The sequence below is a fragment of the Myripristis murdjan genome, chromosome 24 (assembly GCF_902150065.1).
Source record: "Myripristis murdjan chromosome 24, fMyrMur1.1, whole genome shotgun sequence".
NCBI lineage: Eukaryota > Metazoa > Chordata > Actinopteri > Holocentriformes > Holocentridae > Myripristis > Myripristis murdjan.
The window spans coordinates 18,051,459-18,069,365 of record NC_044003.1 but is presented as its reverse complement, the minus strand read 5'-3'; the positions used below and the strand labels follow the sequence as shown (position 1 = coordinate 18,069,365).

Sequence of the window (17,907 nt, the reverse complement as noted above, 5' to 3'; positions counted from 1 at the left end):
CTGGATTTATTTTCTGTTTAATTGACTTGACACATGAATATATTTGATATTTTTAAGTCATGAGTATTGACTGCAAAGTTTTGTGTGGGTTCAATAGCAAAGTCTGTGTGATAGAGAATACAGCATTTAGGATGTATGCCACTACATGTTTATTCTAGGTTTTGTGCACTGCATGTAATTGACATGCCGATAACAGGTGATAAGCACATGGCACGTGGGAGAAAGTGTAAATATAATAATTTTGAGCTTCAGCATGGAGCTAGGGGATGGGGCGTTTGTGGCTCTGGGGCTGTAGAACTTTTCTGCATCGCTGCCTCTCCAATTGAGCACACAAATAAATGTCAGAGGACAGAGTGTCATGTCACATTCAAAACAGGGATCAATGCAGTGTTTCACAATATGTGTTCCCATGTAAACCAGTGTGGGGGACACTAGTGTTTTGTTTTTAGATGGCAATGCACTGGCATAAGATGAAGCCTCGAAAGATTTGGGGTAGCAGATGTAATCAGGCTGCTTTTAAATTTTCATACACAGTCTAAAACAAACAAACAAAAAAAAATCAAACTGCAACAATATTGCAGCGATTCAGAATCTTAAGGAAACTGAATCAGGTCAACTGGACTAAACTATATGTCTAGAAGACGTTTCGCCTTATCCAAGTGGCTTCATCAGTTCATGCTGTTCATTAGGCTAGACTGGTAGTTCAGCCGTGTGTATTATTTTTTTCCAATTACAAAATATGTATGAAACTTGGATAGTTTCTTTTTTTTAATTATTACCAAATATGATGTAATGGGAATAAAGTAGATTTTGATGAAAATGGCATGTGTTTTACTTGTGTAATGACATTTTTATTTAAAAAAAAAATGAATGAGGGTTCTTTTTCATTCATTCATTTCATTCAAATTAGGGTCTGATCTCACCCTGTTAGACGTTAGTGGGTATGAAATATGTTTCACACTTGAGGGTTGATGCTAGTGGATGTACAACAGCCTCGGTGAGAGCTGTGTGATGTGTGTTTTATCTCACCATGGTCAGATAGGAAGACCAAGTTGACACAGCGGTGCAGGTTTCTCTGCTTGAGGCCGTCCATCAGCATGCCCAGGATCTTGTCCACTCTCAGCAAGGCCTCGATCACCTGCAGCCACAGCAGCAGGCCGACAAAATCATTTAGCAGAGCAAGAATAAAGAGACACAGTGAAAAACTATACGGCAGCAAATCAATGCCCTTATCACCCACTTCATCACTCAAATATAAAATTTCAACTTAGAATATATACAGTGAGGCACTAAAAACCTTGGTGTGCTTCACATCACTGCTTCATCAGGTTTGCTCATCAGCTTCGACAATAACAAATGGAATGTAGGTGAAAGGCCACTGATGAAAAACAGGACCAGTAACTGAACCCTGACACCACACTCCATTAAAAAAGTCACCAATTCCTATAAAAACAACCGGGTAAAGTGATATAGTCAGTGCTTTTGAATGTGATGAATGTTAGTTTTTATAAGTTGTGTTTTTTCCATTAGGAGATTGGTTAGTTATTCACAGCCTACATGCATCATAATTAATATATCACACAGCTGTGTAGGCGATCTTGTACACAATCTGTCTATTTTGGTGTTCCATTAATTGCCTGCCAGCTTATGATTACTGTGATGGTTGGTACGGCCTACTTGGCTGCTTGCTGGTCCGTAACGATGGCCTGATGAGTCAGGTTCCTCCAGGTACAAAGTGTAGAAGTCAGGTCTAAAAAAAAAAAAAAAAGAACATTACAAAAGAAACACTGAAATGTGCTGTATTAACCTCCCCAAAAAACATCACTGTAATGATAATGCAGAGGAAGGCACACCTTTGTCCCTGAGGTAAACTGAGCCATTCAAACAATGTTGAAACTCTCTTCTCGAAAGGAATGTTCCTGCGAAACAAAATGGCTTTCATCATTTTTGGACACTCATCGTGAACGTGAACAAGCTACGTCATGCCATAAACTCTCTTTGCCGCAAGCAATATAGCCTCGCAATTAAAAAGAAGAGGATCAATAAAAAAAAAAGAATGTAAGGTAACGACATGTCTCTTACTTATCGTATTTCTTGTAGAAATCTGGGAACTTGCCACTGACAGCCACGTCTGAGCCAGGCCAGAAAAAAGTTGCTGTTTTGTGGTTGTTACGCATGGCAGTAAGCCAGACCTGAAAGGAGAGGAGAAGAGAAGAGAAGAGAAGAGAAGAGAAGAGAAGAGAAGAGGTGAAAGGAGTGGAGGAGAGGAGCTTTACTGGTTAAATCAGACACATTAGGCTGCACACAGGTAATAGCCGACTCATTCATCATCATATATCACAGCAGCAGTGTTTAATCCATTAGAGTCAGAAGCTGCTCCCTCAAGATTGATGGAAATCCAGTCCCATATGTTTACATTAAATCAACAACCATGAGACTGACTTGCAGCTAGATGGGTTTTTATTTATGAGCTTCTGAGCATATGATGGAGGGACATATAGTGCACTTAGTTGTATTGGTTAAAATGCCATTAAGACAAATTCATCTGCTCCCCGGGGATCACAGAGCATCTCGTTCTCATTCACAGCAGCCTTCCCTCCTGCAAAGGCACATACATCGTCTATATTGAAGGAGGGGTGGGGTGCGGGGGCCTGTCACTGAGCTGAAGAATGAAATTTAAGAGGCTTCCCATTTAAATGAAAACCACAGAGCGTCTAAACAAGCACAACCCGCAGCCCTCACAGGCTGTCATTTTGCCCAAGCAGAATCCGTAATTATATCAAAAGGCGCATTTATAGGGAGCTCAGATTCTCAGAGATGAAAATTGAGCGCTGTCAACAAAACAAGTGGCTCGCGCCGTTCATAGACAGCAAATTACAGCACGGTGGATAACATGATCAAGAGCACAATTACTCGGGTTCTCCACCAGTGATTCATATATCTTACACGTGACGGCGGCGCTCTGTGAGAAGTGCATTCTTTGGATTCACTTCAAGTTTTCCACAGATCCAGGGCTTGTTGAGTTTCACAAGACATTACTCAATGCTGTTCTGCGTCCTTAGATACGTGTGGGAAATGTTACTCATCATCACCCTTTCTGCATTATTTCTGGCAGAGGAATTTGTTGCTCATGGCTGCATGCGGCTTTGGTTAACACCTACAAAAATCTCCTTCCAATGTTTTAGGTCAGCAGCTCTTACTTCTCTAAACACTGGACCTCACAGCGTGACAAAGACATCACATGAAAAACTAATATTTGCTAGACAGATAGTTTGCACCTCAGTAAGCAAAATGTGGGCTTTACTCACAGGCTCGCCTTGGTACCACTGTGGGTTGAATTTCTCTGCGATTTTCAGGCTGAAGGTGGCATTTCGGGTCACATCGTACATTTTGTTGTCCACAATTCCATGAGACTCGGGATAGAGACCCTGCAATGCACGCACACACACACACACACACACACACACACACACACACACACACACACACACACACACACACACACACACACACACAAAAAGTGTAACAAAATGTACAGCAGATCATATGGAAAAACATTGGTCACCACTGGCATTTTTATTTCACTTGTTTTTACGAAAAACAAGATTTTTACCAGTGTTGAGCACGTTACTTTTGAAATGTAATAGGTTGCAGATTATTAGTAACCCTGTGAAAATGTAATTAGTAATGTAACTATTTTAATTACATTCTTCAAAGCAATGCAATTTATTACATATGATTACTTTTTGATTACTATTCCAAGAAAAAAATATTTTAAACGGGACAATAAAGCTGAAAAGTCCTAAAAACAATCAGTTTAATATGACACACACACACTCAGGTTGCTCAGAGGGCAGTGATTTGATTGGCAGACGAGAGACGGAGCAAATTCAAACAAGAACCAATCAAAAACAACGCTCAAATTAATGTTATATTCTATATATAAGCTTTTTACTGAAAATGATGTATTCAGATGCAACCCCTTCGTAATCACCAACATTTAATTTCTCAGCTGCTGTAACTGATTACAACTACATTTATTCTGTAATTTAATTACACATACCTAGTTACTCCCCTACAATGTGTGTGACTAAATTACTTGTTAAGATAGAGATTTGCAGCGTACATGCCATGCATTACATGACAGCTGCAGGGATTAACAAGCGATTCTCCGCTCTGTTTTCTCCTTCTCACACTGTTATATCACTGGAAGCCACAGCTTATGCCAGTTTATTTTGTCAGAGAGCTGCTGTAGCTAATTGTAGGGTCTGCTCTCAACCAGCAGAGGTGCAGTCCAGCATGTAGGCAACTCATTTCAGCCTCCTCTTCTATGCATTTAGACCGCAACAGCAGTCTTTATCACACATCAGTGGCTCTAATAAGACGCCATGGGAAAAGAATCCCAGGTTCACATGATGGGAGAAAATCCTCTGCAGAAATATGTTCCAGTCAAGTAACGTAAACAATCCAACTGGATACGTGCACTAGCTTAACCTTTGACCCTGTGAACGGCCTGGCTCACTTACGGTCACGATGGTGTAGTGATTCGGAAAGGTCTTTGTGGGATAAGCAGGCCTCATATACGGTGTCGATGTGCCACAGTTGCCTGAAACAAACAGCAACATTCAATTAAGACTGTTTTGTCTGATAAACAGTGCAGCAGCTGCGGAGCAGACAATGCCACTGTCGGTCACTTACGTAACTTGGTGATGACTGGGAGGAGGCCGCCGTAGGCTTTCATATACCCCGCCCTGAACCCGTCCATGGACACCAGGATCACAGGAGACTTGGAAAAACTGGGCAGGGACCCAAGGAGAGAGGGAGAACGCCACTTTAAATGGGGCACTGAGGTACATTTGTGAATGGGACACAGAATCCCTCATGCTCAGGGGACGTGACTATCCTTGGCAGAGAGTAGGTGGGTTTAGAAATAGCGTTGTACAGTAGCTTCTGTGTGGAGAGCACAAAGCGGCTCTTTGACTGAGGAACAGCGGAGTCAAAATGCAGTGCACTCAGACACATGGAGGAACACAGGAAGAGAAATGTGACTCTGCTGATAATGAATCTGAGACTTGTGGTCCAAATAGATTCCTCTGTTCCACATATAGTGGCATTTTTCCCTTCCCTTTTCTTCAAAAATAAATAAATAAGAAAAAAAAAAATCAGTGGACCACTTTGCATTTATGTAAATACCCTGTCTTTAGCTTGCCAGAACTGAGGTTATAGTTGTTATTGTTACACTGCCCTTAATTAGTCACACAGTTATCAAAATAAAGTGGTTACATTTTATTTTGCTTTACAGTAAATGAGGAGTATATTTAACTACTGAACTGTTAAATTCTAAGATCTCATAACTCCTTATTAAGCTCTGATTACCACTAGGGCTTGTAAGGTAAAACAATTTGTAATTATAAAAACCAAAAAGTGAAAAAATGTTTGCAGACGGAGTGTTCCAGGAGAGATTCTTATTTTCGTGTAAAAGGCAAACCACTTATAAAATAAATGAAAACCTCAAATGTGAGCTGCAGCCAACAGAGACGCCGTAAAGACACTGAACAGAAAAGGAGTGACGCAAAATGTCGAAATAAAAAGACAGACAATGTTCATTTGATCAAAGATATCTGTGAGGAGCTGTAACTCCCTAAAAAAAACAACAAGTCCAAGAGAAGCCAGAAAGTTTGCTTTTCCATAGTCTAATGAGTCTGGGGTTACGCCCTTACCCTTACCGAAGAGGAACACCACACATGTGATCACACACACACACTCTCAAACATGTGCCTAATCCTCAGAGCCATTAGCTAAGTTTCCATAGAGACGGTGAGTTTATCACTGGGTTAAACCAACACCATTACATAAAACAAGAAATGAAGACTGAAGGCAGCACGTTGCTGACAGAGAGGCCTTTCTTTTTTTTTTTCCGCTGTATAATTTCCACTAACAACCGCCTACAGGGAACAATGGCCCAAACTCAAGAAAACTATGGGTGACACAACCAAACTGTATTATTCTTGGAGCTGACTCGGCAGTCATATCATGTCCCCTGACTATTGTGCAGTGAGGAGGAGAAGAGCTGAGGTAATCCTAACAAATAGACTCAGATTTATTTTTTTTTTTTTCTTTGAAATATCAAACTCAGGTTTCTCACATTTAAGAGCAGTACAAAAATATGGCATTACCCTGCTGGACACTGCTCCTGTTGAATTTCCTCACACTCATCCTCCAGCCAACTCTTCACTCCAACTGGAAAAGAGCACATGATTACACATTTATACCAAATTATTTAATGAACCTGAGTTACATAAAGTGGCAAATGATGTGTGCTAGAACTGCATCGGCCAAAGCAAAGCTCATGAATTTTTACTGCTGAAGGAAATGGGGTTATAATGGGTTACAGTATAAATTAACAGAGATTATACTATGGGGCCGCTTGAGCGACGTCCAACAGGCGGTGCAAGAGCAAGAATATACAGCTACTTTGTGATTCATGTATTCATGAGATGATGAAAGGCAGTAAAAAGGACTTCTCTAAAGCTTAGTGAGAGGAAGTCATTGCGACATTTTTGGAACCAGACAGTCAGTCACATGCGTACATTATGTAAATGTGCAGAGGGATAAAGAGACATATATGGCTGATTAAATAATATTCATACATCAGGATCTTTGCAAAGGGAGGCTCGCAGTGTGTGTTCTGATGCAAGTAAAACACATCTAGTATGACTCATTGTTACTAAAAAAAAAAAGTGCGTAGCGTTTTTGCCAGATTTTACAAGTGGCCACCTTATGTTGCCAAACGTGGCCAGATATTGAAGTAAGTCAAATCATTCTACTGGTTTCACTTGATTCAAGAACAAAAAAGTAGTGCAAACCGTATTTGCTTGTATTTATTTGTTTTTCAGGAGAGGCAGCAGGGAGGAAAAGGCGACTGTAACCGTGAACACACACAGTATCTGCAGTGTTGGTTTTGTCAACATGCTCACCTTTACATACGTTGCTATAGTTAACACAGCAGTCGCCTACTTTCTCACAGTCACTGGCGCAGGAGCACAGGCTGTCGGCCAAACGCTCCTCACCGCAGCGAAATTTGGAGCAAGTCCAGCGCTGACCTGGCCGGAAGACAGGGAGAACAACTGGCGTTTATGGGGTGGAAAAAATACTGCAGGGGAGGAGAGTCACAACATGACCTGGAGGAGGGTGAGCAAATGTGTGTGATTTGCAAAATGATCAAGACAAATGACATGGTAGTAGAGAGGTCGGAATGAATCTCAAAGTGATCCTCCCTGCTGTAATGGCTCACACAATCTTCCATTAAACTATACTCTCAGAGGAGCTTTTGGATAACGGTCTTTCAGCGACTGGCCTGCCACCATGTTTCCTACAGTTTGTCACGTCTGCTGCTGACGAGGCTCATGACAGCGGGAATCTTTAGCATGTCGGTGAGAAGGCCCCTCCTCACTCTCTCTCTAGGCCAGTAGTGTGGTTTGGACGGCGGTCAACTGGACAGCCAAACAGGGGGACGCTCTGTCTCAGGAGACAAGTTGCTGTGGTCAGTAATCCACGGGAAAACACACTCTCACATCGGCCTTATACTGTACGTGCTGTACTGTAAGCTCTTTTGGAGGAGTTATTTTTATTTAACCTTCACTCACTTCAAAAAATCCCCATTTTAACAAGCCATGTAGTCTCATGTTCAGTGTTAGGATCTTGTCCTGCCACTGGGATGAGACAATCTCACATTTTCTCACAGCGCAGCTTCACTTGTTTTAGGAATTTTCCTGGGAACAGGTTTAAATCATCTAAAACAAAGCAGAATAAGGCAGAAGAGCCCACTCGCATCAAGAAAATGACACTTGATTCAAGAAAATTCAGGAAACAAGCTGATCAGCATGAGAAACAACTGGATTTATTTCATCCGGCTGTCAGATCTTTTCACCTCTTTTAAGAAACACAAGATGTTAAGCCTGAATATGAGATGAAGTCACTTGCTAAGGTGTAGATTTTTTTGTAGTGTGAAACCTGTCACAGATAATCCGGACAACGAAGGCAGCGTCATGACAGCCAGCGCTGCTAATGAAATTCAAAAATCTCATCAAAGGCAAGCACAAAGTCAGAATTTACCCCTCCAATTTGGCTGCCATGCTAGCTGGGTCGGAAATATAAGCTACAGGGAAAAACGCCACAGAAAATGCCCCGCCCAAGCTGGGGCCAGCTGCCCACAGTGACCACCGCTGCAGCTGAAATGGAAGAGGGGTGTTTTGGCACGGCGGTTTGCAACAGAGAGCATACTGACACCGCTGCCCACGTCTAACCAGATGGAATCCATAGCTCGTCTCTAGCTGGAGTCAACAAGCCGGCCCTGGGTGAACATTCCTCCTCGGCTGAGAAGTGTGTTTACGACGTGTTGTGCTACACGGTTGGGAAAATACCCAAAATATGGCACCACCCTGACACAATCATATCCTGTGGACGAAATGAATGCATGTACATTTTGTCGTCCACCTTTCTTTCTCACTATTTTTTCCACTCTCTCTCTCTCTGTAGTGGCTGGTTGGTAACCTGAACCTCCCCCTTCTCTGCAGCTGTGAATATTTCCAGTTTAAAGCGGCTGAGACGTGCGCAGTGAGGGCATGAGGAGAGTCTTACTGGGCTCCAGGCACACTTCCCGGTAGTCCAAACAGCAGGACCCCTCAGCCTCGCAGGACGGGTCACAGTGGCAGGATGCAGCGCTGTCCCTCCTCCCTGTAACACACCTATTCCTGCAGCTCATCACTGTGGACACAGAGAAGAGAAATGATTTATAAAGTATCTGGGTAGAATGCTGAGATTATATATTGTCTGGGATTTTGGATATTGCAATATCATGATACAGCATGCATTTTAAAGGCTGCATTACAGTAAAGAGATGCAATTTTCTGAACTTGGTACACTGTTCTACCTGTTTTATTATTTACCTCTGCCTGCTTGGTCATCAAATCCACATCACTAATGATTGTTTTACAAAAACCTCTTGAGTATCTTATCAAGCACACAATCATCCCTACACTATTGTCACAGTATAGATAGTCAAAGATATTGTGATATTTGATTTTGTCCTTATTCCCCAGCTCTACCTGGACGACTAAGATAATTAAAGTTAGAGTGATTTTGAATGGAAAACATGGAGGGATTGTAGTTCTTACCCACGAGACTTGAGAAACCTTTTGTAATTGTAAAGGAAATGACTAAGAACTAGTTTAACTCAGGTCTTGATTGAAGGCTATTATTGAAGGCTCAATCTAGGTAAGCATAGATGGGCAATACATGTGACGCCACAATGTGATGCCACCCAATTCTCAAGGTTTCTTCTTAACAAGGGATATTTAAAGCCCAAAAGATTTACTACACACCCAGATATCATTTTTCTTTACTCATCTATATTCTATTGGATACTGGGACCCTAAAATAGGAAACTATGCTTACTGATGTTACCCAAACTCACGTATGCATTCTGGTAAAAATGCAATATGTGTCTCAGAGGAGTCAGCCTGACCGACCCTGACCGTCTGAAACACAGCATCTTATCCTCTACAACCTTGGGTTTCCTAGGAGACAGCTCTATCTTATCAGGGCAGCTGCCTGGTCCAGGCAATTGGGGGCCCACAGGACATCACCCAGGTTTACAGACAAGGGCACTGTGTCATGTCACCTTTACATCTAAAGAGGAAAACTCCTCTACCGTAATATATTTTTTTAAAAAAGTCAAAGATGTAATGCCTTTACTAAGACTAAAAATCAAAAGTCGGCATTGTGGCCTGTTGATCAGCAAACAGTGAACCTTACCTTTGACGTCACATCGCTGCTTCGTAAACAATACAATGGCCAGGATAAGAAGCAGCAAGGACAGCAGCAGCACCTACAGCCCCGAAAGGACAAACAAGAGAGTGTTTGTGAAACCTGTTGATGAAACGTTGTAGTTCATACTGCTCATGTAACGATATTAAATTTCAGACTGAACCCTTGGCCCGCTGCGTGGGCTGTAAACACAACAGTTGGCGAGAATTTGCCGCAAAGACAGAAGGCCGTCTGTTGAATAATGATGTTTTTTCTGCCTTTTTAAAATAACTCAATGGACTGCCATATTACTTCTGTGAAAGTATCTTGTGATGCAAACATTACTCCCATTTAAAAAACTGCAGCACTGAAAAACAGAAAAGCAAAACACTGTGGAATGTTGCTACAACACTCCTGCCCTTTTCTTTGTTTAATGTAAAATAATATGAGTATTACTGATGACTGATTGCCATTTTGCCAACTAGCTGTCAAGTTCCCACGGCAAAGCTCAGGTGACACATGCAAGAGACGGATTTTCGCTATCTGTTGTAATCTTGTGAGGTAAGAATCTTATGAAAAGGGAAATAATGTTGTGAAATCAGCGGTTGAGCTATCTGTTAACAACACAAAGATTAACCTGGCACTCTAAATAAACGAATCAGCAAAATGCCTTAAAAGTAAATGTACATTTGACAGATTTCTGGCATCGCCGTGACAAAAACCACAATTTGGGAATATTCATTTTTCAGAGGCACCTGAGAGTTGGTACTGTAACTGTACAGCAGAGCTCTTTTTTTGTGAGGTTTCCACATGGTTGTGGGGCTTTTTTAATCTTTAATCAGCTGTGGGTGAAGTGTCATCACCATTAGGCCTGAGATGGTAGCAACTGAAGGATAGGAGACTCTTCACGTTCATACTCACTCTCCACACCCCGAGATTTTTAATAATTTTGCCCATGCATAATTTAAACTCCTTCCAAAACTAGGTCTTTGACCCTTCTCTAATTGACGAGTAAAAGCAGGGTGGGAGGCACGCGGGCCTGCTCCTCCACCAGCTGCAGGCCACTTCTCTGCCCAGAGAGGCCTTCTCAGCGGGGGCATGGGCTTTGTAATTAACAGGGCGGTTCAAAGAGCTCAATCGAGGAGGGTTGATTTAAATCAGCTCATTTCGAGAGGGGAAGTTCAGCAGTCGTAGCATTTCAGCCCAATACAAAGCCCACGTTAAGCCTAAACACAGCACACAGGGGTTACTTTAGTTCTTTAATCGGCATGGAGTTGGAGTGTTGTGTATTAAACCTTGTAGTTACATGTGGTGCCATGCTGTTTGGAGAGCTGTGTGCTACTTAAAAGGATGCAACAGGGCAGTGTGGCACATAAGGAGGGGGAGTGAGAGAGCAGGGGGAGGGTTAGCCCAGTCTAAAGCCGGAGAGGTAAATAAAACATGCATTTGGATAGAATGGGAGGTCTCAGCCACAAGAATCTCTACAAAAACATAAAATCAAACATCCATGTCCATCTCAACCCTCAACAATACTGTAACTCACCAGTTCATACTTTTCACTCTTTTCTCTTCACTTAATGTAATCTTGACACCTTTCAAATTAGGTTAGCTGGGTTAATGTTACAGTACATACCCTGGATTTGTTTTGATCCTGTTTTTATTCAGTTTTTTTTTCTTTGCTGTATCCTTTTGCTGCTGCAGGGCCCAAACCCCCCACGCCAGGGTCATAAAAGTTTAATTCCATTTTACCGGGTCTTATCAAGTCACAAGGCTCATTTAACCCTAATTTTTAACTTTTCTTTCTGAAATAATTTAGTCTATTTAGGCGTAAGTGAAAAAAGAAAAAAAAAGTGCACAACTAAGACATTCTGCATGATATAGCCTACTGTAACTCTATTTGTTTTCAAGGCACTTACTTCTTCACTTATTTCTAGTTATTTCCTGTAGCGTCTATGACTACGGCACAGATTAATCCACTGAAACCAATTTTAGTAACGTGCAGCTGAAAACTGTCACAGAAAGAACGTGGCACATGAGAAAGCTCACAGACTCATGTTAAAGTCCTCGAAAACAGAGGATTGTGGAAATCACCCACCACAAGTAATCCATTTGGTGTGATTCGCACACACACGACCTGGAATTCCTAGACAGGTATGAAAATATGGTCTGGGCACAGTGTCTGGGTATGTGCTCTTATTTTCTCGCCCATTCAAACCATAGGTGTGTGGTGTGTTCGGGGGAGAAAAACAGAGAGAGAGAGAGAGAGAGAGAGAGAGAGAGAGAGAGAGAGAGAGAGAGAGAGAGAGAGAGAGACATAAAGAGGGAGAGGGGGGTTCCTTAGGAAAACCTTTGGACTCGATCTATGTGGGTTGAGAAAGTCAACAGTCTGGTGGAAACCTACTACTGAAACACACTCTACTACTAAGTCTAGTTCAGTACAACCCCTGTGTGTGGTGTCTACATAACAAGGATCCGATAAAGCCAATGGGCAAAATACAACTCAAACTGGACAGCAAAAGAGGCTTTCATCTGATTGCCCACACCGCCAAATGAAACTCTCGTGTGCCATGAAATGCAAATAACAACAAAGCACTGAGAACAGATGAAAAGAGTGACTATTCCAGCGGTGCAGGGCTTAGACGAGTTAATGTCTCCCGTTAGCTGGTAAAGAAGTTTATACTAGACAAAAAAAAAAAAAAATTAACTTAACATTATTGGGTTTAGTCACAACATGTTGCAACCACTCCTGTTGCAAGACCTCAAACAACACTGCACGACTGTGTACCAACAGCACAATTACTAACAGATGTTTGCCATAATATGGTGGTTCAAGATTCAAGACAGCACAGGGCATTCTGTTGTCTAGACTCTGAATTTTCCACATATATATCTAATCAGTCCCAAACGGGCAGAAGTGCTTTCCATCCAGCTGCCAAACGGGAAATCCCTGGTTATTGTGGTTTATTTTAGTTATGGAAGTAAATGGCTTGATAGGTGATGTTGAGAGGTGGTGGGTATTTTTCATTGGTTATTAATTGGGTTAAACTGGTGTATTGACCTTTTTTTCCAAATGTCATTTTAGCCTGTCAGGTGATCCACTGCCAGTGTGATGGAGGTTCCTCACTGAACCAAAATGTTCAGTGAGGAAATGTTGCCTGATGTTTTGTTTTCATTGCAGTTTTTATTGTTTATTCACTTCTCAATGACGCTTTGGTAAATAAATTCCTCATTTAAACAGTATAAGTCTACTATGAAGATATTGACGCAAATGTGATTGACAGGAACAAGAGGACTTCACTTCCTCCTGAGTTCTCACGATTGTTTGCATTGTGGTACAAAGGCCGTTTCTGAGAAAGTGTTGCAGATCAAGATGTCTGGACTCTGATAACTTGCTCTCTTTCCGATTCCATTTGAGCGTCTGTCAGCACATGACTTTCAGCTGAAAATGTATTCCTGCTGCCTGCAAACAGCAGCGTTCTTCAGCCCTGCTGGTCGCATAGGTGGTTTTGACATTGAGATGCACGCCACACAGCCGGGCTCTGTTCAAACCCACAGAGCTTTAATTTAAATTTTAGTGGAGATCAAAGGAGTTCCAGAGATGCCACATATGTCCTGCTGAATTACAGGGAAATGTGAATAAAATGGTGCACAAGAGTCTAGATTTTTTCTATTTCATGTAATCCTGCAGCCATAAAACAATGGTGTGTTGGGCTGGACTACTTCATTCAACGCAAGTGTGATGTGGCTTTAATGGAGCACTCCAACCAGCAGATACAGAGTGAGGATGTGACACTGTCATAGACTACAATTTTCCAGAAAAAAAATTAAAATCCTAACTTTTTGTGTGTGTGTTCTTATGATTGGATTGAACTTAACTGCATTTCACTGTCCAATCCCTGCCAGCCCGTGTGACAGCTGTGGCTGGATGACACTGACTGTAAACAGTGAACCAACACTACACAGTTTAACATGGTGGGCTCTGAAAACTGGTAAAAGGAAATGCCACATTCTCACTTATAAAAAAAAAAAAAAAAAAAAAGAGAAAGAAAGAAACACATTAAAGCAAAATTATCATCAGCAAAATCAACAAAACTAAATCTCTGACCCACAGCAATGTTTCACTCTGATTATAGTGATACCACAGGGCATAAAAACACCACAAAGTATGATAAGATCACTATAAACTCACTGCCTAAGTGCTACAAAAACAATAGGAGCCCTTGCATGAATATTATTTAGCCTATAAAGTGCTTTTGACAAGCTGATTTGCGGTCCAACAGTTAGTAAACTTAATAACAGCATAATATTACCTCATATTACTGTGAAATTAAATAACAGCATGGCATGAAGTGTGAAGTTTCTGCCTGCAGGCTCGGGTGGTGTGAGAGACTTGGACAGCAGTGTGTAGGTGGCCCGCAGCTGAGACGGGCAGGTAGGGCTGCACACAGTACGTACCCCGGTAATGACTTTACAGTGCCTGGATCTCCTCTTCTTGCCCTGCTCATGTCTCATTTCACTGTCCAGCCCCGGCGAGCCGAATAAAGAGGCAGCCTGCTCAGCCGACCGCTCGTCTCCTCCTTTGGATATTTCCATGCTGATGAGCGCAAAACCGCTGCCAGTGTTTTCCAAGGGACTTTGTGGCGGACAGCACTCCCCTGGCAAACTCTCTGGAGTGTTGAGCCTATGTATAGCCCTGCGAGTAGGATGTGACCCTCGGTGCGTTAGAGTGGCCCCGCCTCGTTTCTTCACGACTACAAGTTTGTTGAGCGGCAGCACGTGCGATTCATTGGAGTAGCTGGTGGGATATTAAAAAAGAAAGAAAGAAAGAAAGAAAGAAAAATGAAAAAAAAAAAAAAAAAAGTGGTAATTTCACCCACCTCTTAGTGTTTTACCAGGGGGGCAGGTTTCCAGCTAAGCCTGTAACTTTCTGCATTGTTCACCAGTCAAAAAAATATTTTATTAAGTATTTTGTCACCACAGTTAAAGTCTCATTTTAAAGCAGACAAATCCATTCTACTACATGCAAACATGCCTTTCATTATTGTCTACTTTTGCCAAGTTGTCCGGTTCAGGTCAACAATGGGTGACCGCTCCCAGTCTGTTCGTCAAACACCTGATGGGAACCTCACAGGATTAAGTTGAAGTTTTAACTCAGCTGATTGAGTGCTGCTGCCCCCTTCTGGTTAACACTGAAGTTGTGTTATACAGTATTGCAGTGAAAGCCCTCTTTCTTATAAAGACGGGTCCTAACCTCTTTCTTTCTTTCTTTCTTTCTTTCTTTCTTTCTTTCTTTCTTTCTTTCTTTCTTTCTTTTAATAGATGAACTCTGGACCATAGACCTCTGTTTCCAAAGGAACAGCATCTAATGTGCTCAGATGGTGTTTACTTTAGATGAGGAATAACTGGGGGGATGTCACCTGTGAACAAAACAGTCAGACATACACACAGAGGGAAAGGGGAAAAAATGTGTCATCAAGTGTTGGCATAGATTGTACAAATTTGTGAAACTCTACTGGAGGGATGGAAAATCATTCTTCCAAAAGGTACTGTACATAAAGTGGGAGATTATAGTAGGGTTGCAGTGCAAAAACCCATTACAGACAGTGTCCTTCACCGTGTTCTGGATATGTGGACAAGTTCATGTGTGATGTCCATCAAGAGAACACGACAGGTCTGAAAGCTGGACCCTGACAGTGAGGGGGTCTGCTGGGTCTCCTCTGATACATTCTGATACATTTCTACCCTATATGGGAGTGGTCTCTACCAGGATGACAATGCCCCCATTCACAGGGCAGGAGAGCTCATTGAATGGTTTGACAACGATGAAAATGATATAAATCACATTCTATGGCCTTCACAGTGCACAGATATCAACCCAAGTGAACAGCTATGGGAGATTTTGGACCAATATGCTTGCACTCTCCACCACCTTCATCAAAACACCAAATGAGGGAATGTCTTTTGGAAGAATGGTACTCAGTCCCACCACTAGAGATCCACAGACTTGCCAAGGAGCTCTGAGTTAAATCATTGATTCCTAGACAGTAAAGTAATAGTGAAAAATAAACATTTGGCTGGTGACCCTCTGGCAAGGTGAAGCTTTAGTTATGCAACTGTTTCCTTGGAGGCAGAACTGCTGTAATGTCATGGCCTAAATTAAGCATAAGTGGCTGGAGCCAAATATGACCATACCCACAATTATACAAAAAAACATTGATCTCCCTAAATGCCAAGTGTGCACCTCTGTTTACATCTGTTACTATAGTAATATGAGTAAAGTTTTCTTCTCTTTTTTTTTCCTGCAGGAAGTCATGTGTTGTGTGTGCATGCGTGTATGCGTTATAAAACTATCCACAAGATGGTGATGTTGCAACACCACTACTATAATAGTAAACCAGCTATTCCCTGTAGTGATGATGTTTTCCTGACATAAAAAAACAGCTATAAATATTACTGCCACAAATATCAGTGCCCCTCGTCCCTGGCAGCTTTTGCACAGGCAGTAATAGTTTGGCTCCAGCGAGGTCCAGATTTACTTCTGAGCCAGCTGTGGTAGGTGGTGTGATAATGACGATCACATGTGTCTTGCTGTGGCGGGAACGCATGACCTCTGACCTCGCTGTTGTCTTGCACTCAGGAACAGCCCAGGGTTAACTGTTCTCACTGCTTGTTTATCTTTGTCTCCTTGTTGGTTTCGGTGCATGCATGTGTGTGTGTGTGTGTGTGTGTGTGTGTGCATGCCTGAACATGAAGCAGAGTGTGATTTTGTGTTGCTATATGTGTGAATGTGTGCTTGTGTGCATGTCTGTGTGTCCATTTTCCAATGTGTTTTTTTTTTTTTAATTTATTTATTTATTTTCTGGGGGGTTACAGCGAGTGTGTAGGAGAGCTGTGTGTGTCCCATGCTCAGTGAACTGCTTGTCTCCCAGCAGAGTGTCTCCCTACAGCTGTCCCCAACCCAGCTGGCCATTACAATATGACCTTTAATTCTGACCTACGCATGTAGCACTTACTGTCCCCGTCACATGTTCCTCCCTGCTCCTTAAAGTGCTTTAAAGAAACACTTTGTTCTGAGTAGGGACTTGCTGGCAAAATCACTGTCATATTTTATCATGACCTCTTAAACCCACATTTTTTAGACAGGCTTTTATGTAATTTGTTCAGAGCTATTGTATTTCCATGGCATTTTGGCTGTTTCACTTGCTTTCAATTGTGCTTTAACCCAGTTTCTAATTTTGTGTTGTTAATCTCACGGCACTTTAATCTTTATTGTCTTACTGTCTGGAAAGCTCTCTGTAACTTGTGTTTAAAAAGTGCTAAAGTCACCAACAGTGCTGGAAAGAGTACTGCAAATTGCTACTCAAGTAGAAGTACTATTGCTTTACTAATAGAGGTAGAAATACTACTGTAAAGAGTAAAAAGCAGCTCATTTAATTAAAATGTACTGCGAGTAAAAGTTAGAGTTACTTTTTCAGAGCAGTGACAGTCAGGTGTGATGTGATGAAAGAACAAACTAGATTCTTTTAAAGGTGCATTATGCAAAACTCACAGGGCTTGATTGAAGTGAGGACTCAACTGACTAATGTGGAATAAGCACATAGTGATGATGGTTGAGTCTACATTTCCCACATCTATTCCATATTTTTTGCTGGTTGAGTCTAAACAGTTCTCGTTTCGATGAAGCATCTATAATTTTTCATCGTGCTTTTTTTTTTATTGGAAATTTGGAAATGACAAAAAGTAGAGCCAACAAAGTAGAAGCAGATTCCTCCTTTCATCTTTGCTGACTGAGTGTCCACATTCTGTCATCGATCATTTGTAATCATTTGTATGATGGATGTGATTTAATATATCGTGAAGTGAGGGACTTTAAAAAAGGACTTTAAAAAGAGTAACATGAGGAAATGTAATTAGCTACTTCCACCTCTGGTTACTAATGTACAAAACCAACAGCAAATATATAAATATTAGTAATAACAGTGCTACTACCACTTCAGTTGCAATTACTGCTACCATTTCTTCTACTTCTATAACTTTACCACTACTATTACTATTACTGTTACTATTACTAGTGCTACAACCACTACTACCGCTGCTTCT

The 17,907-nt window shown here is 41.6% G+C and overlaps 1 protein-coding gene across 2 annotated transcripts in view; it reads right to left on the bottom strand.

The window, feature by feature from the left end:
• enpp1 (ectonucleotide pyrophosphatase/phosphodiesterase 1) overlaps positions 1-14,467 on the bottom strand; it is a 55,152-nt gene extending 40,685 nt beyond the window's left edge. For both annotated transcript variants that reach the window (XR_003927931.1, XM_030046907.1), the window contains exons 1-12: positions 14,263-14,467; positions 9,817-9,889; positions 8,641-8,766; positions 6,978-7,103; positions 6,177-6,240; positions 4,699-4,796; positions 4,527-4,606; positions 3,309-3,428; positions 2,083-2,192; positions 1,854-1,919; positions 1,678-1,750; positions 1,030-1,138 (exon numbers count right to left, since the gene is read on the bottom strand). Coding sequence is in view for 1 of the 2 variants with exons in the window: in XM_030046907.1 (XP_029902767.1) it covers positions 1,030-1,138; positions 1,678-1,750; positions 1,854-1,919; positions 2,083-2,192; positions 3,309-3,428; positions 4,527-4,606; positions 4,699-4,796; positions 6,177-6,240; positions 6,978-7,103; positions 8,641-8,766; positions 9,817-9,889; positions 14,263-14,400 (1,183 nt within the window). In the remaining variant the exon portion in view is untranslated. The remainder of the gene's footprint in view (positions 1-1,029; positions 1,139-1,677; positions 1,751-1,853; positions 1,920-2,082; positions 2,193-3,308; positions 3,429-4,526; positions 4,607-4,698; positions 4,797-6,176; positions 6,241-6,977; positions 7,104-8,640; positions 8,767-9,816; positions 9,890-14,262) is intronic.
• Between the last annotated feature and the right edge of the window lie 3,440 nt (positions 14,468-17,907).